The sequence below is a fragment of the Spermophilus citellus genome (assembly GCF_964194105.1).
Source record: "Spermophilus citellus genome assembly, chromosome: 8".
NCBI classification, from domain to species: Eukaryota; Metazoa; Chordata; class Mammalia; order Rodentia; family Sciuridae; genus Spermophilus; species Spermophilus citellus.
The window spans coordinates 39,459,316-39,486,460 of record NC_138189.1 but is presented as its reverse complement, the minus strand read 5'-3'; the positions used below and the strand labels follow the sequence as shown (position 1 = coordinate 39,486,460).

The 27,145-nt window shown below is 34.9% G+C and overlaps 1 protein-coding gene across 7 annotated transcripts; it reads right to left on the bottom strand.

The window, feature by feature from the left end:
- Positions 1-1,169: 1,169 nt before the first annotated feature.
- Positions 1,170-26,454, bottom strand: OCIAD1 (OCIA domain containing 1). 7 transcript variants are annotated; one of them, XM_081303159.1, is made up of 10 exons: positions 26,275-26,453; positions 25,710-25,784; positions 24,843-24,905; positions 23,886-23,966; positions 18,015-18,068; positions 12,564-12,611; positions 11,308-11,443; positions 8,728-8,903; positions 4,354-4,506; positions 1,170-1,688 (listed from the first exon to the last, which is right to left on the bottom strand). In XM_081303159.1, exons 3-10 carry the CDS (start codon positions 24,898-24,900, stop codon positions 1,651-1,653), a joined length of 744 nt encoding a protein of 247 aa, XP_081159285.1. In that variant the 5' UTR covers positions 24,901-24,905; positions 25,710-25,784; positions 26,275-26,453; the 3' UTR covers positions 1,170-1,650. The 7 variants fall into 7 exon arrangements, with proteins under 7 accessions (XP_081159285.1, XP_081159284.1, XP_081159282.1 ...); XM_081303158.1 differs by having other exon boundaries at positions 26,280-26,453; XM_081303156.1 differs by lacking the exon at positions 25,710-25,784.
- Positions 26,455-27,145: the final 691 nt, after the last annotated feature.

The following is a 27,145-nucleotide window of genomic DNA, read 5'->3' as shown; positions in this document are numbered from 1 at the left end:
AGACTTCAGGCTGGTATAATGGGCTACAACTAGAGGTCTTTGGAAAAGGCATGAATTTTGCCCATGAGATATGAATTACTAAAACCAAATGATAGACTGAAAATATTATTGCAACATCTACCCCACATGTTCATCTTAAAATGTGATGAAGTAGGTAATCTATATGCCTGGCCTTTGACAGGCAGAATTGTAATGAAATGATGCTACATGACTTTGGAGGCTAGATTGTGCACAAAAGGCAATACAGCTTTGGACAAATTTCCTGGACACTCACTAGGGCCCCCTAAAAGACCACAATGCCCTGAGTGCAACTTGCCATAAGCAAGCCCAAACAATCCAGTCATGGCAAAATCTCAAAATGACTAAATGCTAGAGTGATGGCCAGGGACCAGCGGCTCTGGTGGTCCAGGTTCAGCTCCATCTAGCACATAACTGCAAACTTGAAACAGTCAAATGACTCACCTGAATCCTTCCTTAATTCCCGAACTCCCCCCAACCCCCAAAATCTAAGATAGCAAATGACTGTCTTAAGTCATCAAATTCTAGGATGGTTTGTAGCACGTTAGTTGGAAAATGTTTCTGTCATACAATTTCAGTTCACCTGAACCAGAAACAAATACTGAAATTACTTAACTTTAACGTTTATTCCTGTGTAATTTACAAACTTTGAGAACATGATTACTATAGTGTGAATCTTGAATGTTCCCTAAGGGCCTTGTGTTAAGTGCTTGGTCACTATAGTGGTGCCAAGCCAGTTCTAATTTCACTGGGGGTGAAATGCACTTGAAGGGTCTTGGGAGAAAATGGCCTCTTCTTTCTCTTTGCTCCCTTACTTCCAATGTTAGTGGTTTTGCTCTGCCAGGATGTACTACCTCACCATGGACCCAAACTACAAGTTTAACAAACTATGGACTTGAACCTCCTAAACTATGAGCCAAAATAAACTTTCTCTTTGATTAGATTAGGTATTTTGTTAGTGGTGGAAAGCTGAGACAACTTGCTTTTAAAAGGCATTTAGTTATTTACTACATACTGATTTATCTACATGGATTATATTCATCTTATTTAATATTCACACATAACCTTATTTTCAATCCCTACCAAACACCACTTATAATTGTACTTAGAGAGAAATGAACTGCAAATAAAACCATAAAATGGAGGTGTGGCATATTTCTTTACATTTTATTTACCATAAACATTAATACAGCAAATACTAGAGAAGGCCTTTTTAATAATTTGATGATGTAAAGCCGGACACTTAAAATAATGCTTGCTCCCCCGACCCACCCACCCCAATTCCACATGCAGATATCATTGATTGCTATATACAATGATTCTTGAGCATCAGTTTCTTGATAGGTTTGAGTATCTTTGCTCTGTAACTTAAAAACAATTTCAAACTGTACAAAATCATGGTATAATACCATCATTCATAGCATTCCCTATGGTGATTACATTTACACAATATTAACACCAAAATCCATGTCTTACAAAATATCATAATAAGTCAAACCACAAAAACCCAGGATTTAGTTTTAAAAATGTTTATGAAGACTGCTGCTGAGCTCAAAAGCATGCAGGTATTCATGACCACCTAGATGAAGCTGGATATTGAAACTCCTTCAGTAGGTCCAATGATGTAATTTTTCACTCATCCCAAGTATCTCCATATTTGTTTACTTTGACTAGGAAAAAAGCACAAATAATTGATGATTCCAAACAGTAATAATTTAAAGACACTATGTTGTTTGTTGTTGTACTGAAAATTGTTTTCCCTCTCATTTCCCTCTCATAAAAGGGGCTGGTTAGACTTCTGTGAACTAGGGGTTATTCATAACTATAAATGCATTTTATCAAGAACTTTATATAAATACTCGATCCTCATAATAATCTTATAAAAGTAAACACAATTCTAACTATAAGGCTTAGAAAACAGATTAGTAACTTGCCCAAGGTACACACCTTAACAGGTAGAACCAAAATTGAAGTAGGTCAATTCAAGTTCAAAGCCTGGGTGCCTTTACAACTTTACTACACATTAGTAAAGGTGATATATATTATAGCTTATACAAAAGAAGTTACCAGAAATAAAAATAATAAATTTGAATTTTATTTTTCAAAAAAATAAACAAATGGTCAAGTCTTCAAATTATGGTTACTCTTCTCTTGCATTAGTTGTCAAACTACAAGAAGGAAATTGATGCCAATATTCCCGAACTTTACATAAAATTAAAATGTGAAACATGCTGTCTTTTCTTTTCTATATAGGCTCCATGGGTGAATTGTTCAGAGGACCAAAGTAATCATAACAATGTTAAGAAGCAATTATCATAATGTGAACCCTTCAAAAAAATACATGGTGTCAAAATTTTCATTATTATACTAAGATATTATATACCCCTTTTCTTTACATTTTGCCTTTTCCCCTTGCTCTCTCTCAATTCTCATGAATATGCGGTGGAATTTTCTAGAAGCTACATAATGTGTGGTAATGTTTCTCTGACAGCTAACAGAATATGTGCTTATGTATTTGTCTGAATTTCTAATTAGACAAATACCAATAAATATAGTCCACATACACTGAAGCTGAAAACTTTTAGTGAAACTTCCACACCATGAGTTTACACTGTACTAATGTTAAATTTTCTATCTAGAATTCAAGAATATTGTAGGGGAAAAAAAATCAAAGAAACAGGTTTTTTGAATTATTTAAAGCACACAAAAAAACTTTTATTTATAAAGAAAAAAGTTCATAGTGTTTTTTGTTCCAAGGATTGAACTCGGGGGCACTCGAACACTGAGTCACATCCCCAGCCCTATTTTATATTTTATTTAGAGACAAGGTCTCACTGAGTTGCTTGGCGCCTCGAGTTTTTGCTGAGGCTGGCTTTGAACTTCAGATCCTCCTGCCTCAGCCTCCAGAGCCACTGGGATTGCAGGCATTACCACGCCCAGCAAAAGTTCATACTTTTACATTATTGTGTCATGTAAAATAACTTTTAAGACTGTTAGTTAAAACCAAAAATGTCAAAAGTCAGCAAGTGCCAAAGTGTCCACCTTATTTTCTTTTCTTAACCTCTATTACAACCCAATGCCCAACCAAAATGCTCCACTACTGGTGAGTGCAAGGTACTACACTATGCAGACAAAAGATTATAAAAATGAGAAAAATACTACTTCTTACCCTCAAGGAGCTTACAGTCTAAACCCTCAAATTATTAAGCAGAACAAAGAATCAATAAGTCTTGACATAATACAGAGAAAAGGTCATTGTATGCATAAAGTTTATGTTAAACATTTTTTATGACAAACAACAATAAGCATTATAAATTACAAACCTATTACAAAACTAAATGTTTTTACATCAAAATTATGTAGACATCATTTAATTATTACGTAATATTGTTACAAAAGCAATTCTAAGAGAAGTAACCATTAGCAATGAGAAATGAGAAAACTGTCTTGAGACTAGGGAATATAACCCAGTGGCAGAGTGCTAGCTTAATGCATGTGGCCCTGGTTTAGATCCCTAGTGACCACCAACCCCATACTTAGGATTTTTACATAATTTTGAAATCTTTATGGCATATGGCTCTCCAGAAGGCACTAGTGCTGAGGATTAAACCCAGGGCCTTGTGCATGTCAGGCAAATGCTCTACCATTCAGCTACATCCCCAGCGACCCCCTTGATTTTTAAAGTAGTAAATAGAAAATCTTGAAACAATGACTCATCCTCTGAAATTCCTTTAGAGAGAAATAATAAAATTCTATTCAGAAATGCCTACAAAAACCTGTTCAAAATGCCCTTTTACTTTAGAGGTAAACAGCTATGTCAGAAAATTTACTTTGGGTATTGTATGGCTGTTTCAAAATGATAAAATTTTTATTTAAAAATTGACTATTAATTATAAAGTACTGTTAAACTTAACAAGAAAAGTAATCCTTATTACTCAGTCATGATTCTGTGGTTCTGCCAAAAGTGGCAGTACAGTCCAATCATCAACCTTGGAATCACCAAATCTAATTATGCAAGAAATGTACTGCTAGAAAAAAGATATCAGTTTTCAAGGTGATTTCTTACAAGGGGAAAGTAAAATGGTTATATAATTTCTACATTCTATTATCAAACTAGTCTCACTATCTCAAGTCTTACTGTTTGGACTTCATTATTTCCTAACACAAAATAGCCTTTTGAAAAACCTTAAAAATGGTAGAACTGATAACTGTGAAATAACTATTGTGAACTGCTTACTTAAACAATTAAATCACACATCAATATAATTAATGTTTTAAACTAATACTTCAGTTTCCAATCCTAAAAGTTACATGATTCACACTAAACTAGCATACCTTCTTTTTTTGGCACTCTTTCCTGCATAGGCCTGACTGAGGGATCAGTCTTTTGTGTTAAAGTAACTTCATATGACTCTCTGTTTTTATTCCTTAATTCCTCATATGTAATATTTTTTCTTTTGGGACTTTCTTCAAGGTAGGGCTCAGGTCCTAAAACAACAAACAGTTAATAAATGATGGTAAAAAGGATTTGGATAAACCCAAAGTAACTAAGTTTTGCAAAAGCTTCTTACCTATAATCAAAATAGAATAAAGTAAAATATAAGAATCAGAATTTTATCACCATTCCAAAGATACAATACTTTCCCCAAGGTAATCACAGACTAAAATCTATTCCCTATATGTTTAAGCTTTCATTTCTAAAATTTAAAATCAACATCAAAAATTTTTAAATCTAAATCAAGGCTGGAAAAAGAATGAGTAATATAATACGTAACAGTACAAACTGCTTAAAATGCTAGTATTTTAACCTGGAAAGTCATTCATATTGTGTACAGAATTAAAAAGAAATAAATCTACTGGTGATAAATGAACAACACTTGACACAGTGTAGATTCTTTTAACATTTCCATAATTAAATATTCTAATAACTAGAATCTATACAAATAACTTCAGTTTAAAAAATCAATTTACCATCTTTATGTACTTAAACAAAAATACTTGAAAATAACTACTAAAAATTATAAGAAATAGCCTTTAACCAGAGTAGGTTTTTGCTTCTTGTTTACTGAGGTGAGATAAGAACTAACTATTCAGCCTGGAAATCTGCATTTATTTTTTATCTCTCCCGAAGAGAGTTAAAGTGTGAACAATATATATTATCAAAGAATCAGATACTAATGAAAAAATAATGAAGTATTCCCCTTTAATATACTGACAAGATCAAATACTAAACAGTTCATAAAACATATAAATAGCAAGGCCATTTAAACATTTTTAAACAAATTTACTGATGCTAACAAAACATTCAGTGCACCAGTACTTAAAATCTTACTAACCACAACAGAAGTAGTATTTTTTAATGCAACATACAAATTGAGCATATCATTAATAATATGTTAATTAAAATATCTTAAAATTCAATTTTTACAGATGGTACTTATTTGGAACTCAATGGTAAGGTCCAAGCAAATAATCAGAATTTTCCAAGAAATATAACTATATATTAAATATTATTTTCAAACCAGATCTTTTATTTTGATAAATATACACTGTATTGATACAGAGCAGAGATTTAAGTTTTTCTTAATTAGTTCTAATATACCAAAACTCAATTTTTCCTGATGAAAAGAGAATGCTAAAAAAAAAATTTATAATCTTATATTGGGTTTTTAAAACATTTTGCATTACATTAGTAATAAATAATTATTGAACTAATTTCCTTTCACTATAATTTTTTTTTTAATTCTGAAGGATATATATATTTAAGGAAGCCTGGGTTCTAATCCCACTCTGCTGACAATTAGTGAATGTCCTTGGGCAAATCACTAAGCTTCTCCATATCTTGGTTTTCCCAATTGCAAAATATGGTAATTTCACTAGATGCTCTCTAGAGTTCCTTCCAGGTCTAATACTTTTTCTTATCCAAAAGAAAATATTTTATTATTCTAAAATCCTATGTCAAATCAAACATAAATCAGATAGAAGATTAGGGGAAAATTTCCCCACTTATAAAACCAAATGAAAATAGTCCTACATTGTAAAGAGAACATGATTTACTCATTTGGGAAGGTTATGAAGAGCTGGAAGGAATAATAAAATGTAAAACAGCACTGCTTTAAATATAACTGTAATAAACTACCTATGGTATCTAATAGCTATAAAGGACTGATTTCTGCTTTGAAGAGATTAATAATTCTTTGAATTCCTGGTAAAAGAAAGCAGAACTAAGGGAACAAATAGGATTTAAACAAAAGGAGAGGGTACCCTGGCCTGGTAAGGGATGATAGCATCTGGAATAAAGCAAAGGAAGCCAATGAGGGTCCATGTGAAGGGCAGTTTTTGAAAAGTGGCAAGTATGATTTGGAGAAGGAAACGGAAAGCAGAGCAGTGGACGATGGATGGCTACCACAAATTAGGCATAAAATAATATTAAAATATGGGTCTTGCTATCATCTGTGAGTAGATACCAAAAGGATTTTTATGTTTGCTTTTATGTAGAAAACAAATTATGTAATATAGAATTTTCCAATGCAAATGGCAGGAAGGATGCAAATCATTACAAGGGAAGAGCTGGAGCATGACTACAGGAAATGGATCTGAGATTGAAAAATGATACACAGTGAAGGACAAAGAGCTACCTTTGGAAATAAGATGGTGACTTTAACCATTCTCTGAATCTGCCCACCCCCTTTCCCATTCTAATTAGACGAAGTCCTTGCTTGTAACCACTCAGGAGGGGCACAGGGGAAAACTTGAAAATTAAGAGGTTCAACAACTCATCCAAACTCAAGTCTCTTTAAACATTCAAATTTCCATTCTCTCCTGACTTTTCTACAAGGTTAATAATCAGCCTTCTCCCCTGTCTTTGATTCTAAGGTACCACCAACAAAATAACAAAACTTTCCTTAGTGAGAATGTTCTGTATTAGTGCTTTCCAACAAGGGAGATGCTAACATGTGACCACTGAGCAACTGAAATGCTGCCAAAACTACTGAGAAATTGACTTTTAAATTTAATTTTAAGGGCTAGGGATGTGGCTCAAGTGGTAGCACACCCGCCTGGCATGCGCGGGTGCTGGGTTCAATCCTCAACACCACATAAAAATAAAAAAATAAAAAATAAAGATATTGTGTCCACCTAAAACTAAAAAATAAATATTTTTTAAAAAATAAATAAATTTAATTTTAATCACACAGTGACATGTCTAGTGGATACTTTATATTCTGACTTTCCTAAATCCTATTCTGCATCTTCTCAAACCTTCCTTGACCTACACTCAACTTCTCTTTCCCCTACATTCCTTTTCCTCCCTTTAACCTACATTTAGATTCAAATCTCTTCCATTTTGAACAAGCAAACAAAAAAATCCCATTGTTTCTTGAGCATTATTTATTAACTCCCCAGTTGCTGATTTAATTGAATTCACTTCAAAGTTGCCTTTAAAGTGAACTCAATAGAGATCTACAATCCCTTATCCAAATCCTCGGAGTTAGACATGTTTTGCAATTCAGTTTCTCAGAATTTTTTGAAATGATCATAGTATATATTCTATATCACTTAATATCCCCCATTCAGAGGTTTGGGACAGGAATGAATAATACGCAAAAACACTAATGGTTCTACTATAAAATGGAAAAAATTCCTTTTAGGTAAAGTAAGTAAAGGATATATTTATATTTCTTATGTTGTTTAGGTCAGGGTCTGCCGCCAAGTGAGTTCAAGTCAGATTTTATTTTTGCAGTGCTGAGGATCAAACCCAGGTTTTCACAATTGCTACGCAATTGCTCTAACACTGAGCTACATCCCTGACCCTCAAGTCAGATTTTATTTGGGGGGTAGGGGTGGTTTTCAAAACTTTTTAGATTTTAGGTAAGAAGTTATAGACAGATCTTTGCCTCCTGATTTAATTCCCCACTTCTACTGCAGAGTAGACTGAAAGGAAAAAGGAACTGAATATATTACCTACAAGGCACTGCCTATAATTATTTCATCTAATCCCAACAATTGAGAGGCTTTATCATTGTTCAAGAGATCAAGAAACTCAAGGAATTATAAATTAGCTATTTATTGCAACTGTAATTACAAGGCCACATAATTAGCAAACAAACAATTCAAATCCAGGCCTTACTCCAAAACTGATCTTTCACTTACGTGTTTGACACTAGTATTTATAAAAACTTGACAATGCATGTTCCCATGGGTTTTCTCACTTGACAACAGTTCTGTAATGCAGGTAAGTATTATTTTTCTCAAAGAAAGAAAGCTGAAAGGCTTTAAGATTGGCTCACCAAATATAACCTTAGCCTTCCTGAAGCCTCTACTTCCTGATGCACAATTTATCACTTTTTTTCTATTCCACGAAACACGTATGAGTATTTTCAATCACTGGAACCTATTAGTAATTTATCCTTATGTTTTACCTTCTAACGGACTGAGAGTTTCTTATGGACAAGAACCAAGTTTTATCTTTATGTCTTTCATACCTAGCAAGAATGCCTGATACCTACTGGTCCTCCAGGAATGTTGAGTGAATGAAAAAACAAATGACCAAAAGGAACAAAATATGTTGAATTAGACTGATGGATGAGTTTAGGTTGATGGCTGATAGTGCAATGTACAGGTGATATTCAGCAGAAAAGATCATCAAATAAAGTTTATACATACGTTGGACCATAAAATGCTGAAATTCATTTCAAGAGAAGTTTCTACCTTGGGCAATATGATCAGTAATACCAGTGGGAGTGGATTCATTCATAGAAGCACTGAACGGAATCGGCTCATAACGAGGTAGCATCTCTTTTTCTATGTTGTCTGCTGCTGGGGATGTCACAAAAGAAGACTGATCACTCACATTTGAGTCATATTTTGACTTCTGAGAATAATGCCTGTAAAAGAATATCACACTGTGTAAGAAAAATAAGTCATTGCCTATATCTGAAGCATAAAGGTTTGAAAACAACTTCAAATTTCTATAATCATATTTTAACTTATTTGTGACACTAGGGAATAAACTAAGATGCTTTACCACTGAGCTACCACAGCCCCCGCCTTTTTTTTTTTTTTTTTTTTTTTTTTTTGGTAGTGCTGGGATTGAACCCAGGACCTTGTACATGTGAGGCAACTTTTTTAAAATTTTGAGACAGGGTCTCAATAAGTTGTTCAGGGCCTCACTCGATCACTGAGGTTGGCCTCAAATTGTGATCCTCACACCTCAGCCTTGTAATTACAAGATTACTCTTGTAATCTTGGGTTTACAAGAGTACACCACCATGCCTGGCTAAACGTATCTATTTTTAAGTAGCAAAATAAAATGTTTCTGCCACACACAAAGCATTAAAAAATGTCTTAACCCACTTAAACATTATCACAAGGAATATGTATCACAAGGATAATAACTTAAAAATTTTCACAAGGAAAACACAAAACATATCTGACTTCCTAAATATTAGGTTTTGTAGACAATTTTAATGTTTTAAAGTTCTTAGAAATAAAAAGTACTTCAGATCAATTATAATTTCACTAAACATGTCCATTTCCCACATTAACTGGGAAGTTACTTCCATAATTAGGAAACCATATAAACACTAATTTGCTAAAGCATATATAGGTTAACACACTCTCTCAATAAGAGGTTTAGAATGCTTGCTTGCCATGTATTAAAATTTACCTACCAATCTACTTAAAAACTTTATTACTTATTTACCAATCTATCCAAATTAATTTATCTACATTACACCATATAAAACTAAACCATTGCCTGAAAAAAAAATAGTAACAGATTAAACATCACTAGATGTTTACTAGACTTAAAAGTTTGAAATATTTTTAAAATATTGTTTTAGTTGTGGATGAACATTATATCTTTATTTATTTATTTTTACGTGATGCTGAAGATCCAACCCAGTGCCTCACACGTACAAGGCAAGTACTCTACCACAGAGCTACAGCCCAGCCCAAAAGTTTGAAATTTTTTAACATGAGTTTTTTTAAACTGCTTATTTTTATTTTAATTACAAGTAACATGACCAAATTACTGAAGTTTGGTATAAAAGGGAAAAAAAACATCTACCACAACCATTATTACTATCTACTTCCAATGTTCTTGCAAGTATTTACTTTTATTTAAAGAGAGGATTTTACATCCAGGTGTGGTTACACACACCTCTAAATCCAGCTCCTGGGGTGGTCAAAGCAGGAAGATTCCAAGCTCAAGGCCAGCCAGGGCAACTTAATGAGACTTTGTCTTAAAAGAAAAGGTCTGGAGATATAGTTAAGAGGTAAAGTACTTGCTTAGCATGCATGGAACCCTGGGTTCAATTTCCAGCAGTACTTTTTTTAAAAAAGACAATTTTAGGGCTGGGGCTGTAGCTCAGTGGTAGAGCACATGCCTCTCACTTTTGAGGCACTGGGTTCAATCCTCAGCACCACGTAAAAATAAATAAAGATACTGTGTTCATCAAGAACTAAAAAAATTTTTTTAAAAGACAATTTTAAGTACATATGATTTTATACTTTACCATATTGGTGTATCAAAAGCATTTCATCACAATGCTTCACAGACTTATAGTTTTAAGTACCTTCACAAAGTCTGTTAAAAGATAAAACTTAAACCATTCTCCTTCATTGGGCACTAGTTCAACTCCAGTTCTCTACTTAAGTTGTAAACAACTTTGTGCCTACAAATTTTATTTATTTTATTTTTTATTTTTCATTGTGGCCTGATTTACAGAATTTGGTTTAAAGAAAAAAAACTAAAAAACTAAAGGATTCCAAATGTTATGAAATCCAACATAAACTATCTAAAATACTTATACTGATTTACATCAGAAATTTACTCAGTATCAGTTCACTTTTGAAATTTAATCAAGAATTAACTATGATTCCTATAATGAAGTCGCATACCAAAACAAACTTTATCATACTACATACCTCAAAGAAAATTAGTTATTTTACCTACTTAGTAAAATGTTCAGTTCATTTTAGCTCTATTTTAAAAAACAAAATTTGGATATTCAAAAGAAAAACCCAAAATACAGTGAAGCAAAGGTAAGTGACAAATTGAACAAAGATAAATCCTTTATTCTGGGACATGTATGCCCAATAGAATTAAGCTCTATTTAAAATAATGGCTCTATCTTTTAAGGCAAATTATCTTTAATCTATAGCAAATAGCAAGTTTACAGTGGTTCATCAGTTATGCAATGCTTCATATACTGAATTATAATACTGTCTAGTTATTTTTTTCTTTAACAATAAAAACTCTTAAGTGAAAATCAGAAAATGGCCTACCCGGGAGGTAGAGATCGTCTTGCTTGTCCCGATCGTAAAGCTTCTCCAAGAGGGGAATTTTCAAGATTCTTGAATTTCTCTTGACAAGTTTTCACATAAGACAGCTTTCCAGCAAAGTATCCCATGATGCAAGCAACTTAATTGTAACACCAAACAAAATGTGTGACTGAATGGGTCTTTTAGGAAAAAAAAAAAATCTAACAAAACATTTTTTTAAAAGCATAGTTCTAAAATATGTCTTTGGTTTACAAAACTGAAATTTCCTGAAATAATGGTAAAAAGACCACATTAAATTATACTCAAGAGTTCATAGATTCTACAGAAATAATTCACTTTCCCTAAGAAAATAAGCCAAAATAAAGTTGTTATAAATCAACTCTAGGGGCTGGGTTTGTGGCTCAGTGGCAGAGCACTTGCCTAGCATGTATGAGGCACTGGGTTCAATTCTCAGCATCGCATATACATAAATAAAATAATGGTCCTTTGAAACTAAAAAATATTTTAAAATAAATAAATAAGCTCTAATATACTAATTATTAAATATAGGTAGGAAATGTAGTAAAGGTATGTTGGAAAGAAAAATGGATGAGCAATCAAAACAGCAGAGTTCTGGCCTAGTAACAGGGATTTGAGCCATTTATTTTTCTGTAAAATGGGTATCATACTATTTGCCTAGCCAATTTCATAAGACTGCTTTAAAAATAAAATTACATGCAACAAATCCCTTAAAATAATGTATTCCAAAGTATAACCTAAAGTCCAAAGCAAACACTTCACCATGTAACTGTATCCAATACAAAAGAGAGGGTAATCCGAAAAGATTTAATGAAAAGCCGCAGATTCTTTAAAAGAGCAATTTAAATTCAGCTTCTTATTAGCCATATTGCAAAATGCAAACTAAAAAGATTTTTTAAAATAAGCTTAATTCTAAATATATTGATGTGATCAATCAGAGTACCTGTACAACTTTCCCCATGAACAGACCAATAATTTATTTTAATACTGTGTATTTACAAAGAAAGTTCAAATTAATAGTTGTAATACTTTATAAAAAGAGGGAGGAAAGCATTTCAAGTAATTCATGAATTTTGATATTAATAAAATATCCAAGTACTTCATTTAATGAAAAGCTTAAACAAATTAAGTTGCCACAGCATATAACCACACAACTAATATGAGTAAGTCAAAACATTTGATAAAATTTATGGTTTTATTTAGGTAAAAGAGCTACAAAAAACAGTATTGATCATACTTACATATAAGTTTAGGGATGGAACCATATTTGGGATGACTTGAAAGGATTCCTAAAGAACAAGTAAAGTATTTTTGAGTAACATTGTTAAGAGAATAGAAAAAAAATCAGTTCAGGATACCCTTAAATATTAGCTGCCGACATTAGCATTTTTAAGCACCCAGAGAACTCTAAACTATTTAAAAGATGAAGCAAGTGAATTCAGAAACAGAATTATAAAAAAATCCAGAAAGACTAAAAATTATTAGAATAGGTGAATGAATATAAAGATACTTGATACGAAGTTACTAGATAATGGAAAAAAAGATGTTTCTATGAACCAAGAACAAACCAAAAAAAGCATTTTAAAATACACCATGTGCAGGGGCTGGTTGTGGCTCAGCGATAGAGCGCTCGCCTTGCACGTACAGGACTCTGGGCTTGATTCTCAGCACCACATACAAAAATAAACAAGTGAAATAAAGGTGTTTTGTCCAACTACAACTAAAAAATAAATATTTAAAATAAATAAATAGATAGATAGACAGATAGACAAATAAATAAAATACACCATGTGCAACATGAAGGGCCAAGGTGATATTAAAGAAAGTGAAGAAATTTGAAACCAGTAGCACCAGATACAAAAACCTGTGATAAAGATAAACTAATTAAAATAGTATGGTGTAAGTGCAAGAACAGGTAAATTGACCAACACTAGAAGAGCCCAGAAATGGACCCACACATGCAGTCACATAATTTATGACAGGCAACACTGCAGTAAACAAAAAATCATCCCTTCAAAACATAGTACCATGTACAGTGGGAATGTAACTGGATCCTATACCTTATACTATTCCAAAACAATTACAGATGGCTTGAAAATTAAAATATGAAAGATAAAAAGAAAATCTTGCAGAAGAAAACATAAGAAAATATCTTTATGTCACTGAATAGACAAATATCTTATAGAAGCCACAAAAAACACTTATCATAATGGAAAAACTCAATAAACCTATTAACATTAAGAACTACAGTTGACCAGAGTTGAGGAAAAATACTTATAACACATACGTATCTGTCAAAAGACCCACTACCAGAATATATACAAACTCCAAAAAGGTCAAACCAAAGGAAAAAAATGGACAACAGGCATCAGTAAATAATTTACAAACAAGGATATATCCAAATGAGGTATAAACAAAAGAAAAGGTACTCAAGACTTCTTTAGAGGGAGACACAAATTAAACCACACTGCAATCAGTATCATTGCTCACTTACCACAACTGCTAAAATACAGGAAACACACAAACAACTAGTGTTGGTGAAAAAAGCAGAAATGTAAACTATGTCAAAGAGTTTCACAGTATCTACTAAAGCTGAATAAACTATATTCATAATCTTATAACCCAGAAAAATGTCTACCAAGAGATACTTTATTCATGGCAGAACTTATTATAATAGTCAAAATTGAAAACTACCTAATTGCCAACATAGAGTATAGATAAACTGTGGTATACTCACAAAGAAAACTATATAGCAATGAGAATAATTAATCTATAACTACATGCAACAATATAGAAGAATCCAGTATTATATAGGTAAACCAGTTTTCCATATAAAAAGCCCAGATTTTAATTAATTTAACTTCCATGATGTAAAGCTACCAAAATGTCTCTGCCTTGCAAATTTACTGAAAATTAACAATTAATTCTCAGGAACTGACATAAGACAGTCTCAGCATACCACTGATGAATCTAACAAATAGAATCAACAATATATCGAATACTTAATTGCAAGATTTAGTGTCATTAAAGTACAAAACCAAAACGAATCCATACTATTGGCCTGGGGTTCTTTCATTTATACCACCAAGATCATAAAGAGGAGAAAAAGCAGAGTAGTTAAAATATTTGCTTTTATACATGTGTAAGTTGATCCCTCATTCTGTCCCCAACTAGTTACAGACCACTGACAATAAACAGTAAATAAGACATTTTCTTTGCACATAATGAAGCTTACAGTCTACAGAGAGAATTAAGACAAACAGAATACAGCAAGTGGTTGCTATTTATCCACCCGAATATTTGAGTTATCAATTATGTACATTATGTTGCCCTCTGACAGCTGCTAGAGACAGCCCATTTTCCTAAGGGGAAGCAGCAAGGACAGAGGCAAACTGACTTGTTCAAGGTTAATGCAATACTCTTTGCAACATATGGTTGCATTAATTATAGTGATGATACAGATGGAACTAGATAGTTGACAGAGAAATGAATGAATTGGAATACATGATATTAATTAGACAAGGCAGTTAAGAGAAGTTAAGGATAATGCCCTGGACTCCTGGATGTCAGTGATGCCACTCAGACACGAGGGGTGGAAAGATGGGAGGAACTGGTTTTGGAAAAACAAATTCAGTTTGACGGCCATTTAGAAGGGCCATCCAAGTGGAGATACTAAAACATTGTAACAGATACATGGGCTGGAGATAACCACAGAGATTTAGATGAAATCTAAAAGAAATGGTCAATGAAGCTCAAATTTGTGAGGCAAAAGTATAGACTTGGGATGGAGATATAGCTCAATGATAAATCACATGCTTAATATGCACGAGGTCCTAAATTCAATCTCCAGCACCCACACCACCAAAAAAAAAAAAAAAGTACATAGACCAATAACTAAAAGTCAAAGGAGAACTTAAAGAACACTAACACTCTTAAAACAAGCAGAAGAAGAAAACCTAAACACCAAAAGGTAATATACCTTTGTCTTTTAGTGCTATATATGAAAAATAGTATGTAATTCCTATAGTATGTAATTCCTATCAGACACTCAAAATTCATAGAAAAAGTGGAAGAGTTGCCTGAGGGAGGAAAAAAAGTATTAGTGTCCACTATCATGGTAGTGATATGAAAAGAATGTTTCAAGAACTGGTGAAAATTATGATATAGGATAAGAACAAAAACTGCCCATCAAAATTAAGAAACAAGGAAATTGTGTTATCTGAGCATGGTGGGCATACATCCATAATCCCAGCTACTCAGAAGACTAAGGCAGAGGATTCCAAGTTCAACTCAGCCTGTCTCCAAACTAAAATTAAAAGGGTTGGGGGGGGGGGGGGGGCAGGGGACATAGCTCAGTTGGCAGAGTGCTTGCCTCACATGCACAAGAACATGGGTTCAATCCCCAGCACCACACACAAAAAAAATAAAAATAGGGTTGGGGAGTAGCTCAGAGGTAGAATGCTTTTGGGTTCAATCCCTAATACCTCAAATAAGACATAACAAAATGAAAATACATATATAAGTAATCAATGACACAGACTTGAATGGGTTAAAAAAAGTAAAAAGTTGAAGCACTCATTTATAGTACTTCAAATTTGAGGAGTCAGGGAAAAACTGGAAATGTGTAGGAGAGAATTTTCTTTTTTATGTTCTTTCTTTTATAATAGATCAGGAACAATCAGGGAGCAGCTAAGAACAAGTTAAGTATGACACACCATGGACAAAAGCATATACAAAATGCCAAACATCTAGATGAAATGCAAAATGTCTTGGGGATTCTGAATTCTTTTCCTAATTTTTACTATTTCTATCTTATTCTCAAGTTGTCCAAAGTCTTTAACTCCATGTAAATACCAAATCTCCAAAACGTTCCCTTTTTTGTGTCCTAATACAAATTGTACCTTCTCTTGGTTCTTAGTAATTTAATGGAGTTTTCATTCCTTCCCACATGATTTTGCTTTGAGTTTCTTGACTGCCTCCTCCCAAGTTAAGCTTATTGTTCTGATCAGTTCCCTCTTTCCTAATATAGTCTTCCTTGTCTTTTAAGCAAACTCCTGCTCATCCTCTCAAACTCACTTCTTCCAAAAAGTGTTCCTGTTATGCACAGTGGCACACGCCTATGATCCCAGCAGCTCGAAGGCTGAGGCAGGAGGATCGGGAGTACAAAGCCAGCCTCAGCAAAAGTGAGGTGCTGAGCAACTCAGTGAGACCCTATTTCTAACTAAAATATAAAATAAGGCTCAGTGGCTGAGTTCAATCCCTGGTACCCCCGCCCCCCAAAAAAGGGATTATAGCAGCCCTACAGAGATCTTTGAACATCCTTCTGAATCTCACAATTCAAGTAAACATTTAAATTTTCTTCTACTTGTTTCAGTGTGTGATCACACAGATTTCTTTCTTCAAATGAACTACTGGCAGCTCTTGTATTTATTCTGTATAACACCCTCCCTCATAACAATCATTAATAAATGACATATTGGATTACTATAAAACAGGCAGACAATTTCTCCACTCTTGGGGCTGGGATTGTGGCTTAGCGGTAGAGCGCTTGCCTAGCATGCTTAGGGTCCTGGGTTCGATCCTCAGCTCCGCATAAAAATAAATGAATGAAATAAAGTTATTGGATCCAACTACAACTAAAACCCATAAACATTTAATAAAATCTTTTTTTCTCCACTCTTAATTGTTTCTCCCTATGCCAATTTTCCCTTCAAAGTAATGTGATTGGTGCTTTTATTTTTTTCAAAATGCAAATCCAAGCTCATCTATGAAACAACTTAATTGGTTCTGGAGTTGTTTCCAATTTTAAAATTCCTGTCTTGCAGCACATTATAATGAGATTCCTTAGAAGTTCTTTAAATAAATTTTTCCTCCCAAAACCCTCCCACTTCCCTTCAAAAGTATTGTTTTGGAGTCAAGATTATCTACGTACTTTATTCTGCTATTGTGAAAAAGCTAAAATATCCTATCAAAGTCACATTTTGAGCTAGTTAATTAAAAGAACAGGTTTTTAGAATACATGGAGGCTAGCCTACCAGAGTCATGACTATTTTCTGGGACACTTTCCCAGATATAAGATACACCATGCTGATACTTAACAAAATAAAAGTCATGAGCAATACTATTGCTAGCACCACTAAATTTTAAGACACAAAGACTGATACATTTAATGCTAAAACTCAAGTTCCACAGGAATGTTATAATATTTAAAACAACAGAATTTAGTTGCCCTCGGGGACTTGTTAAACTAGTACATCTGAATCACCTTCAGTTTCTTAAAACTTAGATTCCAGGACCTCATTTCACAGATTCTGACTCAGTATGTATGGGATGGGGCCTGTGAATTTGCATTTCTAACAATCTCTTAAGTGAGAATGATACTGCTTCTTAAGTGAGAGTGATACTGCTGAGCCACCTGACCAGGTCTGCTGCTCTACCTACAAACCATCCACAAGTTTTTAATTACCTTCTTATTCTTACAGGTTGTTAAGCTATATGTAAAACACCAAATTCTCAAATCAAGATAATCAAGTCAGTGGGTTCATGGAGACAAAACCCTTCTGATACTGAGGAAATTCATCAATGATAATACCTAATAGGATACATTATCATCTTATTTAAAATCAGAAAAATAATGTAAAACAAACATGATATCCAAAATGCTAAATAAATCCAAAGTTTTAAGCATTTACCTTTACTAATCAATCCTTGAGTAATCAACATACTTGTTGCAGCCAAAGGCACAGCTATAAAGAGAAAAAAAAAAATTGTCACTATCAACAAAGGAAAACTGTCTCTTGAATTTATTAGGGGATAGATTATTAGTAAAATCATAGGAATGCACATTAAAATATTTAAAAGAGATTGCTTATCTTAAAAGTTACACTGTATGAATGGTGAAAGCATGAAAGAAGCATTTTAAATTTAAGAACATTATAAAATATTAAATATAATTCAAGAACCATCCAGATTTAGATTCTAAACAGCTAGCAAAAAAAACTAAACAAACAAAATTAAGATTTAAAAAAAAAGAGACAAAAGTAATACTAAGAGTTACATCTGAAGTTAGAGAAGGAGAGGGCAAAAAAAGAGAACAAGCCAGAAATCAATTAAAAGAAAAGTCACTGAGTATGACAAAATTCCATGCAGCATGTTTAAGTGCCTTACATATATTATTCATTTACTTTTTCTTATGTTTATAAGGTAGATAATATCATTACGCTTTTAAAGATACAGACAATGAAGCTTAGAGATGTTAAGATACTTGCAACAGGTCATACAACTAGTTCAATGGCAGGCCCAGATTCTAATGAATCTGTCTGACACCAGATCTCAAGCTTTTAAGCTCTGTATTACATTGTTGTGAACCAAAATACACATATATTTGACCATAATCACACGGAGGCTGCGGCAAGAATAAATAAGCATACATTTTAAATACACTTTTTAAAACTATTTTAAATGTAATTTTGCCATAAGGAAATATTCTGTCTATAAGGACTATTAATTGACAGTGAAATCCTAAGTGCTCATTATAATTTCAAAGAAACTCATAACTTTAAAAACACATGGGATGTAGCTTAGTGGTACAGTGCTTGCCTACCATGTGCAAGGGCAGGGTACAATCCCTAGCACAATACAAACAAAACAAAACAAAACAAATTCACCTATGAATCACTGTTCTCTACCCAAGCACTAATAGACCTCCTTGATGGGAGTTGGAATTGGTCCTTGGCTGACCAACCTAGCAAAGCAACTTTGGGAATTTAAATGGAAAAAGAATTCTCTACATTGATATAAAACTTTACCTAATTTACCTAAACAAGTAAAATGCTCACTGTACCTAATCTGTTTTTTCATGCTGAGTACCACGTTGTCTGGGCGTCTGGAACTTTGATATCTGCTACGCTGAGGGTGCCTATGTGATCAGCACCCTCCAAAAACCCTGGCTTTGAGTCTAATGAGCTTCCCTAGTGAACAACATTTAACTCGCATCATTACTAGCTGGTGGAGAAATTAAGCACATCCTTAGTGTGTGACTCCACTAGGAAAAGATCTTAGAAGCTTGCACCTAGCTTCCTCTGGACTTCACTACAGACTCCTTTTCCTGATTTTGTTCTGTATCCTTTCATAGTTTCTGAATCCTGTAAACTATATGCAAATTTAAATAGTTACATATGGCTGGAAGCTGCTACAGAAGACACTCCTATTTTAGACCAAAGGTTGGCAGATGCATTCCTATAAACAGCCAGATAATAAATGTTTTGGGTTTTGTGGGCCACTCAGTCTTTGTCCCATCTCAACAGTTGTTTTAAGGCAAGAGCATCCAGAGACAATACATAAATGGACATAGAGCCGTGTTCCTATAAAACTTTATGGATACAAAAATATCAATCATGAAATTTGCACATGTAATAAAATAGTCTTCCTCCTTTTCTTTTTCCTCAAACATTTAAAAATGTAAAAACAATTTTTAGCTCATTGCATGCAAAACCAGATTTGATCCATGGGCTATAGTCTCCTCAACTCTTTTCAAAACTATATGGACTACTTAAAAACTAATTACTTATTTACTTTCAAATTATTACATTTGAATTATTAGAGAAATTTCATGATTAAAACCCACAACTTTGGAATAAGGCATTGGCTTTGTCATTAGGCAGTTTGCAGAAACCCTATGGTTTGACTCCTTACTATTCTACTAAAAGAGTTTACCTCTGCTGGAAAAAATGTTTCTTTAATGTTGGCTGGTTAGAATGCCTTCATGTATTATTTAAAGTTTTTCAAAGGATAAATCCCTTCTAATTACAGCATCATTCAGCTTGGTTCAAGGATTGCAACACGTAGCACTGAAGAATTATGTAAGGATAAAAGGTGATGAGTTAGTTAGCCATCTATACAATGGACAATGATTTCCCCATTTAATACTCAGAGTACCAGTCAGGTTGAGATTCTAGTACTAGTTCTTCCATTCACCACATCTGTATACTTCTCTTAACTTCCCGTGCTATAAAAGAGCAATGGATTAGGTCTAACGTCTCTTGTCAACTCACGTATTCTATTTTACATCTCACAAAAAAGATAAAGGTAAAACTGAAAGGTACTTCAGAGTTTCTCTAGTCTTCATTCTAATCAGAGTTAATTGAGACCAGAAAAGACAAGTTATATGCTCTAAGCTATGAACATGGTTAGTATGTGGTATAGCTGGATTCAGAATCTAAGTCTTCTGACTCCTAGGTCAATGGTTTTTTCCATTATACTGAGTGACTCTTATTTCAGAGTCTGTTAAATAATGCTTCTTTAGGCAAATCAATAATACTCCTGACCAAACCCTAATTGTACATTATGATCACAGCCCCAACCATTTCTAATACAAAGATTCCTAAAATTCTTTGAACTCTTCTCCTCTCAACAATAGCAAAATGATATTCTAAATTCAGAATTAAGGGGTCTCACTGAGTTGCATAGCATCTCACCATTGCTGAGGCTGGCTTTGAACTCATGATCCTCCTGCCTCAGTATACAGAGCCCACTGGGATTATAGGCATGCGCCTGGCAATAGTCAACAAATTTTAAAATTAAATTAATCTCTACAACAATTACATGAAATAGGCAGATATCACCCCTATTTTACAGATAAGAAAACAGGGAAACAGGAACTTGCCCCAAATCTCAGTTAATAATGTGTGGAATTTGGGCTGGGAGATAGCTCAGTTGGTAGAGTGCTTGTCTAGCATGCATAAGGCCCTGGATTCAATGCCCAGTACTAGGATTTTAATTTAGACAGGTGGGCCTCACTCAGAGTCTGACCCTTTCACTGATTATACCATTTTATTTGAAATAAAATGAGCGAAATATTATTCAAACAATCTGTAACTGGTGCAAATAGGAATTCATAGACCTTTTCAGTAATTCCAAAGGTAAGAACTACTATAACATAATATGCAAGAAACTGACTTTTTATGTACAGATTGTGTTACTACCTGTGTTTTGGACAAAGAGACGTTGTTTTTTTTTTTTTTTTTTGGTTAGACAAAAACTCACAGGGCCACAATTTGTAAGCACCTAGAAATATGACATCTTCACAGTTAAGGTCTAAAAATTATCATTGGTACTTTTCTACATATTCCTATATGCCTTTTTCACCATTTTTTCCTAATCTACACGCTCCAAAGTATCAGGAATTCCATTGCTCATTTATATAAATATGAAAATGTCACTGCATAGAATAACATTTGAAGATATGAATATTAAAGTACAAAATTTCCTAATATCAAGTCCTTTCAATAATTATATGTTGAATTTCATACCATCTGGTTACACCCAAACTTCTATATATATGCAATGTTTGATGTATACCTAGGTTACCTAAGAGCTGACCGTGCCAGGAGCGGTGGCTTGCTACTATAATCCCAGCAGCTCAGGAGGCTGAGGCAGAAGGGTCACAAGTTCTAACCCAGCCTCAGCAACTTAGCCAAGATCTGTCTCAAAAGGAAAAAAAAGGGGCTGGAGAGGGGATGTGGTCCAGCAGTTAAAGCCTCTGGGTTCAATCCCTGGTACCAAAAACAAAACAAAACAAAGAGTCAATTCAGAGTCAATTGCTACTTGGCAATTTTTTGGCTTCTATAATTTCCCAATAATTGAGATATAACATACAGTTAATAATCTGCTTTTCAGTCTGTCATTATTACATGCTCTTTGTCTCTTCAATTTAGAATTAATTAGCTTTAATACACAGAAATTACTGAGATTCTATTGTTCATACACCACATATCTTACTATTAACAAATTAGGCATACACAGAAATCATGCCTAGCACTCACTGCCCTTTAACGTACTTTTGACATAATGGTGTTACAGCTAGAATATTAAAAATATGTGCAGCAACATAAATTTATCAGCCAGAAATAAATCTGAACAGCACAGTATCTATGTAAACCTCAGTCTAACATTACAATAATTCCAAACATTATCAGACTTGTTTTTTTCTCTTTTCCTTCCTTCCTTCTACTGTCAATCTTTGTAAAAATCCTGTGTTCTAGCCACGCACACTGGCACACACCTGTAATCCCAGTGGACTGGGAGGCTGAGGCAGGAGGATTTCGACTTCAAGGCCAGCCTCAGCAATGGCAAGGCGCTAAGCAACTCAGTGAGACCCTGTCTCTAAATAAAATAAAAAATAGGGCTGGGGATGTGGCTTAGTGGTTGAGTCCCCATGAGTTCAATCCCTGGCATTCCTCCCCACCAAAATCCTTTGTTCTTTAAAAAATTCATTGCCTACCCATTTTCTCCAGGTCAAACAAAAATGTATTCAACTATACTTCCTCAAAAACTATACGCCTGTGTTACTGCAAAAGCTCACTCATAAGGGATTTCACCAAGTACAACTTCTCATCCTTCCTATCCAATACACTGCTAAAGTTTCTTAAAAAACAATATCATCCTCTCTGTCCAAGAACCTAAAACATATAATGAATCAAACCTTTTAACTCCTGTTATTTTGTTTTCTATTCTGCTCCAAAAGTTCAGCTTCAAGGGTCTAACAGAGATCAAGTTATTGCAGACTCTGCCTTGGGTCATTATAATAAAATCTATCTCTACTGAAAGTCCCTATTGCAGTTATACACATAATCTTTATATGTTTCATGTGTTAACTTTGTCCCAACTACATCATAAAACTACTTCGGGAAAAATATTATGTCTCATAAAACTCATCTTCTAATCAAGTACCTTGTACACTGTAAGCATACATTCCAGACTGAAAAGGTATATCCTCAATTGTTTAAGTTGTCCCCTTCTTCTTCCTTAAAATCCATTCTGCCTTTTTGTTAGAATAGTAATTGCCAAAGACTACAGTCTCAAGATAAAGCAATAATACCAGGGTTTTGTTTAAAAGTAAGATTATATTTTATGCATCACTTATAGTATTCTCTGTATTTAAAAAAAATCTTGATATACAATCAAAAGTTGGTAATATAGTAATATTTAATGGTTTTTTAAAAAATGGAAACTAACCAGTTTTTATTATGTGATGGTTAAAGTACAAGGCTTAAAATCATGAGCTTCTGTTTCAGACAGACCTGACTTCCAAGTTCAAACATCATGACTTGCCATTATGTAACATTAGCTAACTCATTTAACATCTCTAAACCTCAATTCCTTCCCTGTAAAGTGAGGGTTATAATTATCAACCCAACTGAGCTGTTTTTATATAATCCAAATATACTCAATAAATGTTATTACCATTATTATTGACAAAATTACCTCATGATTGAAACAAAAATTTGAAATAATCACTTTAGAATATGCACATTTCTTCTATTTCCTTATCAACTTGTTTTAGAAACAACCACACTATGCAAAAAGCATATATGTTCTATATGAAAGTATTAAATTTCAAATATAAATTCAGGTCAAAATTGCAGGTACAAATTTTGGACCAAGCTATATTGAAGTCTGGGGGATGTAGCTCAGTGGTAGAGTGTTTGCCTAGCAAGGCAATGTCTCAAGTTCAATTCCCAGCACAAACAAAAAAATTATGTTGATTAGAAAATTGAACTTACATCTGAACCAGAAGCTTTCATCATTGCATTCTGCAAAGACTCTTCTTTCTTCTTCTGTTGGAATGTAATCAGCCCCTATATCTTTTAGCAAGGAAAATTGGAAAATAATAAAATACCCATAATAAAACTAAGTCTGAAAAATTAGCTTAGTCTGAGCTGGGCCACAGTGGTGCATGCCTGTAATCCCAGAGGTTTGGGAGGCTGAGACAGAAAGAAGAATTCAAAGCCAGCCTCAGAAAAAGCAAGGTGCTAAGCAACTCAGTGAGACCCTGTCTCTAAATAAAATACAAAAATAGGGTTGGGGATGTGGCTCAGTGGTTGAGTGCCCCTGAGTTTAATCCCTGGTACCAAAAGAAGAAAAAAGAAAATTAGCTTAGTCTGAATATTAATGATACCCAACATTTTTAAAAAGTGAAGTAATGAAAACAGGTAATCTCTAAACTTCTAAAACAAACTTTAACTGCAAACAAGTAAGCACTACAACCTACTAGTCAGGACTGGCTACAAAATGGGGTGGACCCAGTGCAAAAGGATAATGTGTGACCCTTGTTCAAATTAAGAATTTCAAGATAAAAACTAGAGCATTAAATCAAGCATGGGGCCCTGTGACTACACAAGTAACAGCCCCATGAAGCCTGCCCAGATGCTACAGTTATTCAGGCAATGAAAATTTTCTTACATAAAAAGTGCTTCTAGGGTGGGGTTGTGGCTCAGTGGTAGAGCACTTGCCTCACACGTGTCAGGCACTGGGTTTGATTCTCAAATCAAACATACAGATAAATGAATAAAATAAAGGTCCATCAACAACTAAAAAAATTTTTAAAACAAGTGCTTCTAGGCGCATATAGCTCAGCTGGTAGAGTGCTTGCCTTGCATGCACCAGACCCTGGGTTGGATCCCCAGCACCACACACACAAAAAAGCACTTCTAATTATAAATAGTTAATATGATAGTTACGGGGAATTGGTCTTGGAACTTCTGCATTTGGCTCTCGAAAATCAGCCCTCCCATTCATCTTTCCTGTATCAAAGACATTAATATTAAATATTAGAAACTGCCACCATAGCTCAAAGCAAATACATATAACCTATGATGTAGTAAAATTACTAGTCTATATGGCAATCAAACAACAAATATTTACCAAAAATTACTACATCTTAATTCATGTAACAAAAATAGCTAAATAAAAAAGCATAAATCTATTAATTAATTTGGACTCAATTCCTGCACTCCATTCTTCATTGAAAAAGAAGTGCTTTATACGTATTTATTAGTCGAATAATATAAAAAGATATTAATAAAACACCAGACACTTTTCCTCCTTAAGTTGGTTTATTTCATATTAGTCTACGTTTTGGTCCATACAGAAACCTATACCCAATAATTAGGCGAATTCCCCAAATAAAAGAAAAATCTCAAATCATATCTGGGATTCCATTTTACAAATGCAATAATCAGAAGGAAACATGCAACCTCTCCCACAAAGCTGTACGCCCCTCCCCTCAAAAAAGAATAACTAAGACGTCACATCCTTCTCCCAGTACGGGAAAACTAAAACAAATTCCACATCCTTCAAATTTCTTCCTTTCCAAATAACTTACACGAATACCTGAGATTTTTAAAAACGCACAGCATTTCAAGAATGTTTTTATTTATTCTTTGTTTAGTGCCCTTTTTTAAACCATACCTCGGGATTTTAAAAGACCGGACCACCGGATAACTGCATATTGTACAGAATATTACAGAATATTACATTTTACAGATGATCATGATTAGTCTCATTTTTAAAACAATTCACATTAAAAACAGGTAATGGCAGCCTACCAAGATTACAACTGGATTCTTGGATAACTCATTTAGTTAACAACTCACCACCGAAGGCCTAGTACATGCCAACCCCTTAGAGAGGGAAAAGGAATAAAAAGGATAAACTGAGTTTCTGGAGGGGAGCAGCTTTCTGAATCAACTAAAACCGTGAAATGAAACCCTCTCGCTCTCCGCAACAGCATCCTTCCTATAGACTGTCAAGGCCGACAAAGACGCTAGACAATATTTTAGCTCGTAATTCCAAAGAAAGAGAGTAGAACTGAACCCTCGCCGGCCTACGACCCTCGATTCCCGCACTCCGTCCTCCATCCGCTCCACCCCGCTCCCGCTGGCCACTGCTGACACACCAACACGCACCATTCGCCACCACTTTCCCCACCCGCACCCCCACAAACAGTTCCTCGCCTCCCGCGGTCACCAGCACTCAGGAGCCTGGGACCCAAAACGCAATCAGTCCACCCTCAGAGGCAGGAAAATGGCGGAAGGTGCAAAGTAGCGGATGGCCGCGCGAAGGTGGTGAGTGGGCGGAAAGGGGGAGCAAAAATGGGGCTTTGTGCACGACCTCACCGGCAGCGGTAGGCGACGGCTCCAAGTGCCCAAGCGATCAGGGGGCCGAGGTCCCGAGAGGACCCTAGAGGGGGCAGGGAGGGAGAAAAGAGCGCGGAACGCAGCGGGGGGAGGGGGTGGACTGCGACGCGACCGCCAAGAAGTCACCCAGATACCGCGACCCGGAAGCACTGTCTACCTACAACAGGAAATGACGCCAAGACCTCCCTGCGGAGTCGGCCGCGGAGCAGCCGGTGAAGAGATGCCTGAGTCTGTCTGCCCCGCCCTCTAGGGCTCGTCATTCGTCTCCTTCCTCCCAGGACGCGGCGCTAGCGAGCTGCACTGCGGCTGCGCTGGGATCGACTGCCGGCGGGTCCCCAATCCCGCGGTTGCCCTGACTTCGGCGCGAGTCTTTGTGACGCCCCTCACTCATCTACCTTTAATAGGCTGATGGAAACATTCTAGAACTTCCATTTGCGCACTCATTGAGAGTTACCATCTTAAATTTCCCTGCTTTTAAGCTTTACGTAAGCTAGGAAGTATCAAGTAAGTTTTACGCTGGCGTAGAGCTTGTCAGACCCTCTTGATTGTGGGTTCTGACTTGTAGAACCTCAGGCAGGATGCATTACCTCGTTAAGCCTCAGAGTTTGCTCATCTGAATCGAAATCATACCTACTACATATGATTGTTTGGATGAAAACAACATATCTGAAAAGACCCTGGAGCTCAGTCTCTATTAATGAGAGACAACATTCTAATTCGGGGCTCATGGCGGCTGTTCATCAGACATCATGGGGACACCCCCAGCCATGTCCATTCATTTTCTTTCATTCATCCAACAAATGTTTATTGAGTGCTTACTCTGAGCCAGGCATTACAAATTATTG

Coding starts and splice junctions, on each gene's coding strand:
- OCIAD1 (XM_081303159.1), bottom strand. CDS start 24,900: ATGAATGGGAGGGCTGATTTTCGAGAGCCAAATGCAGAAGTTCCAAGA. Junction 12,612..18,014: donor TCAAGGATTGATTAGTAAAG/GTAAATGCTTAA, acceptor CTTGTTCTTTAG/GAATCCTTTCAAGTCATCCC. Junction 8,904..11,307: donor AGACGATCTCTACCTCCCGG/GTAGGCCATTTT, acceptor ATTCTTTTACAG/GCATTATTCTCAGAAGTCAA.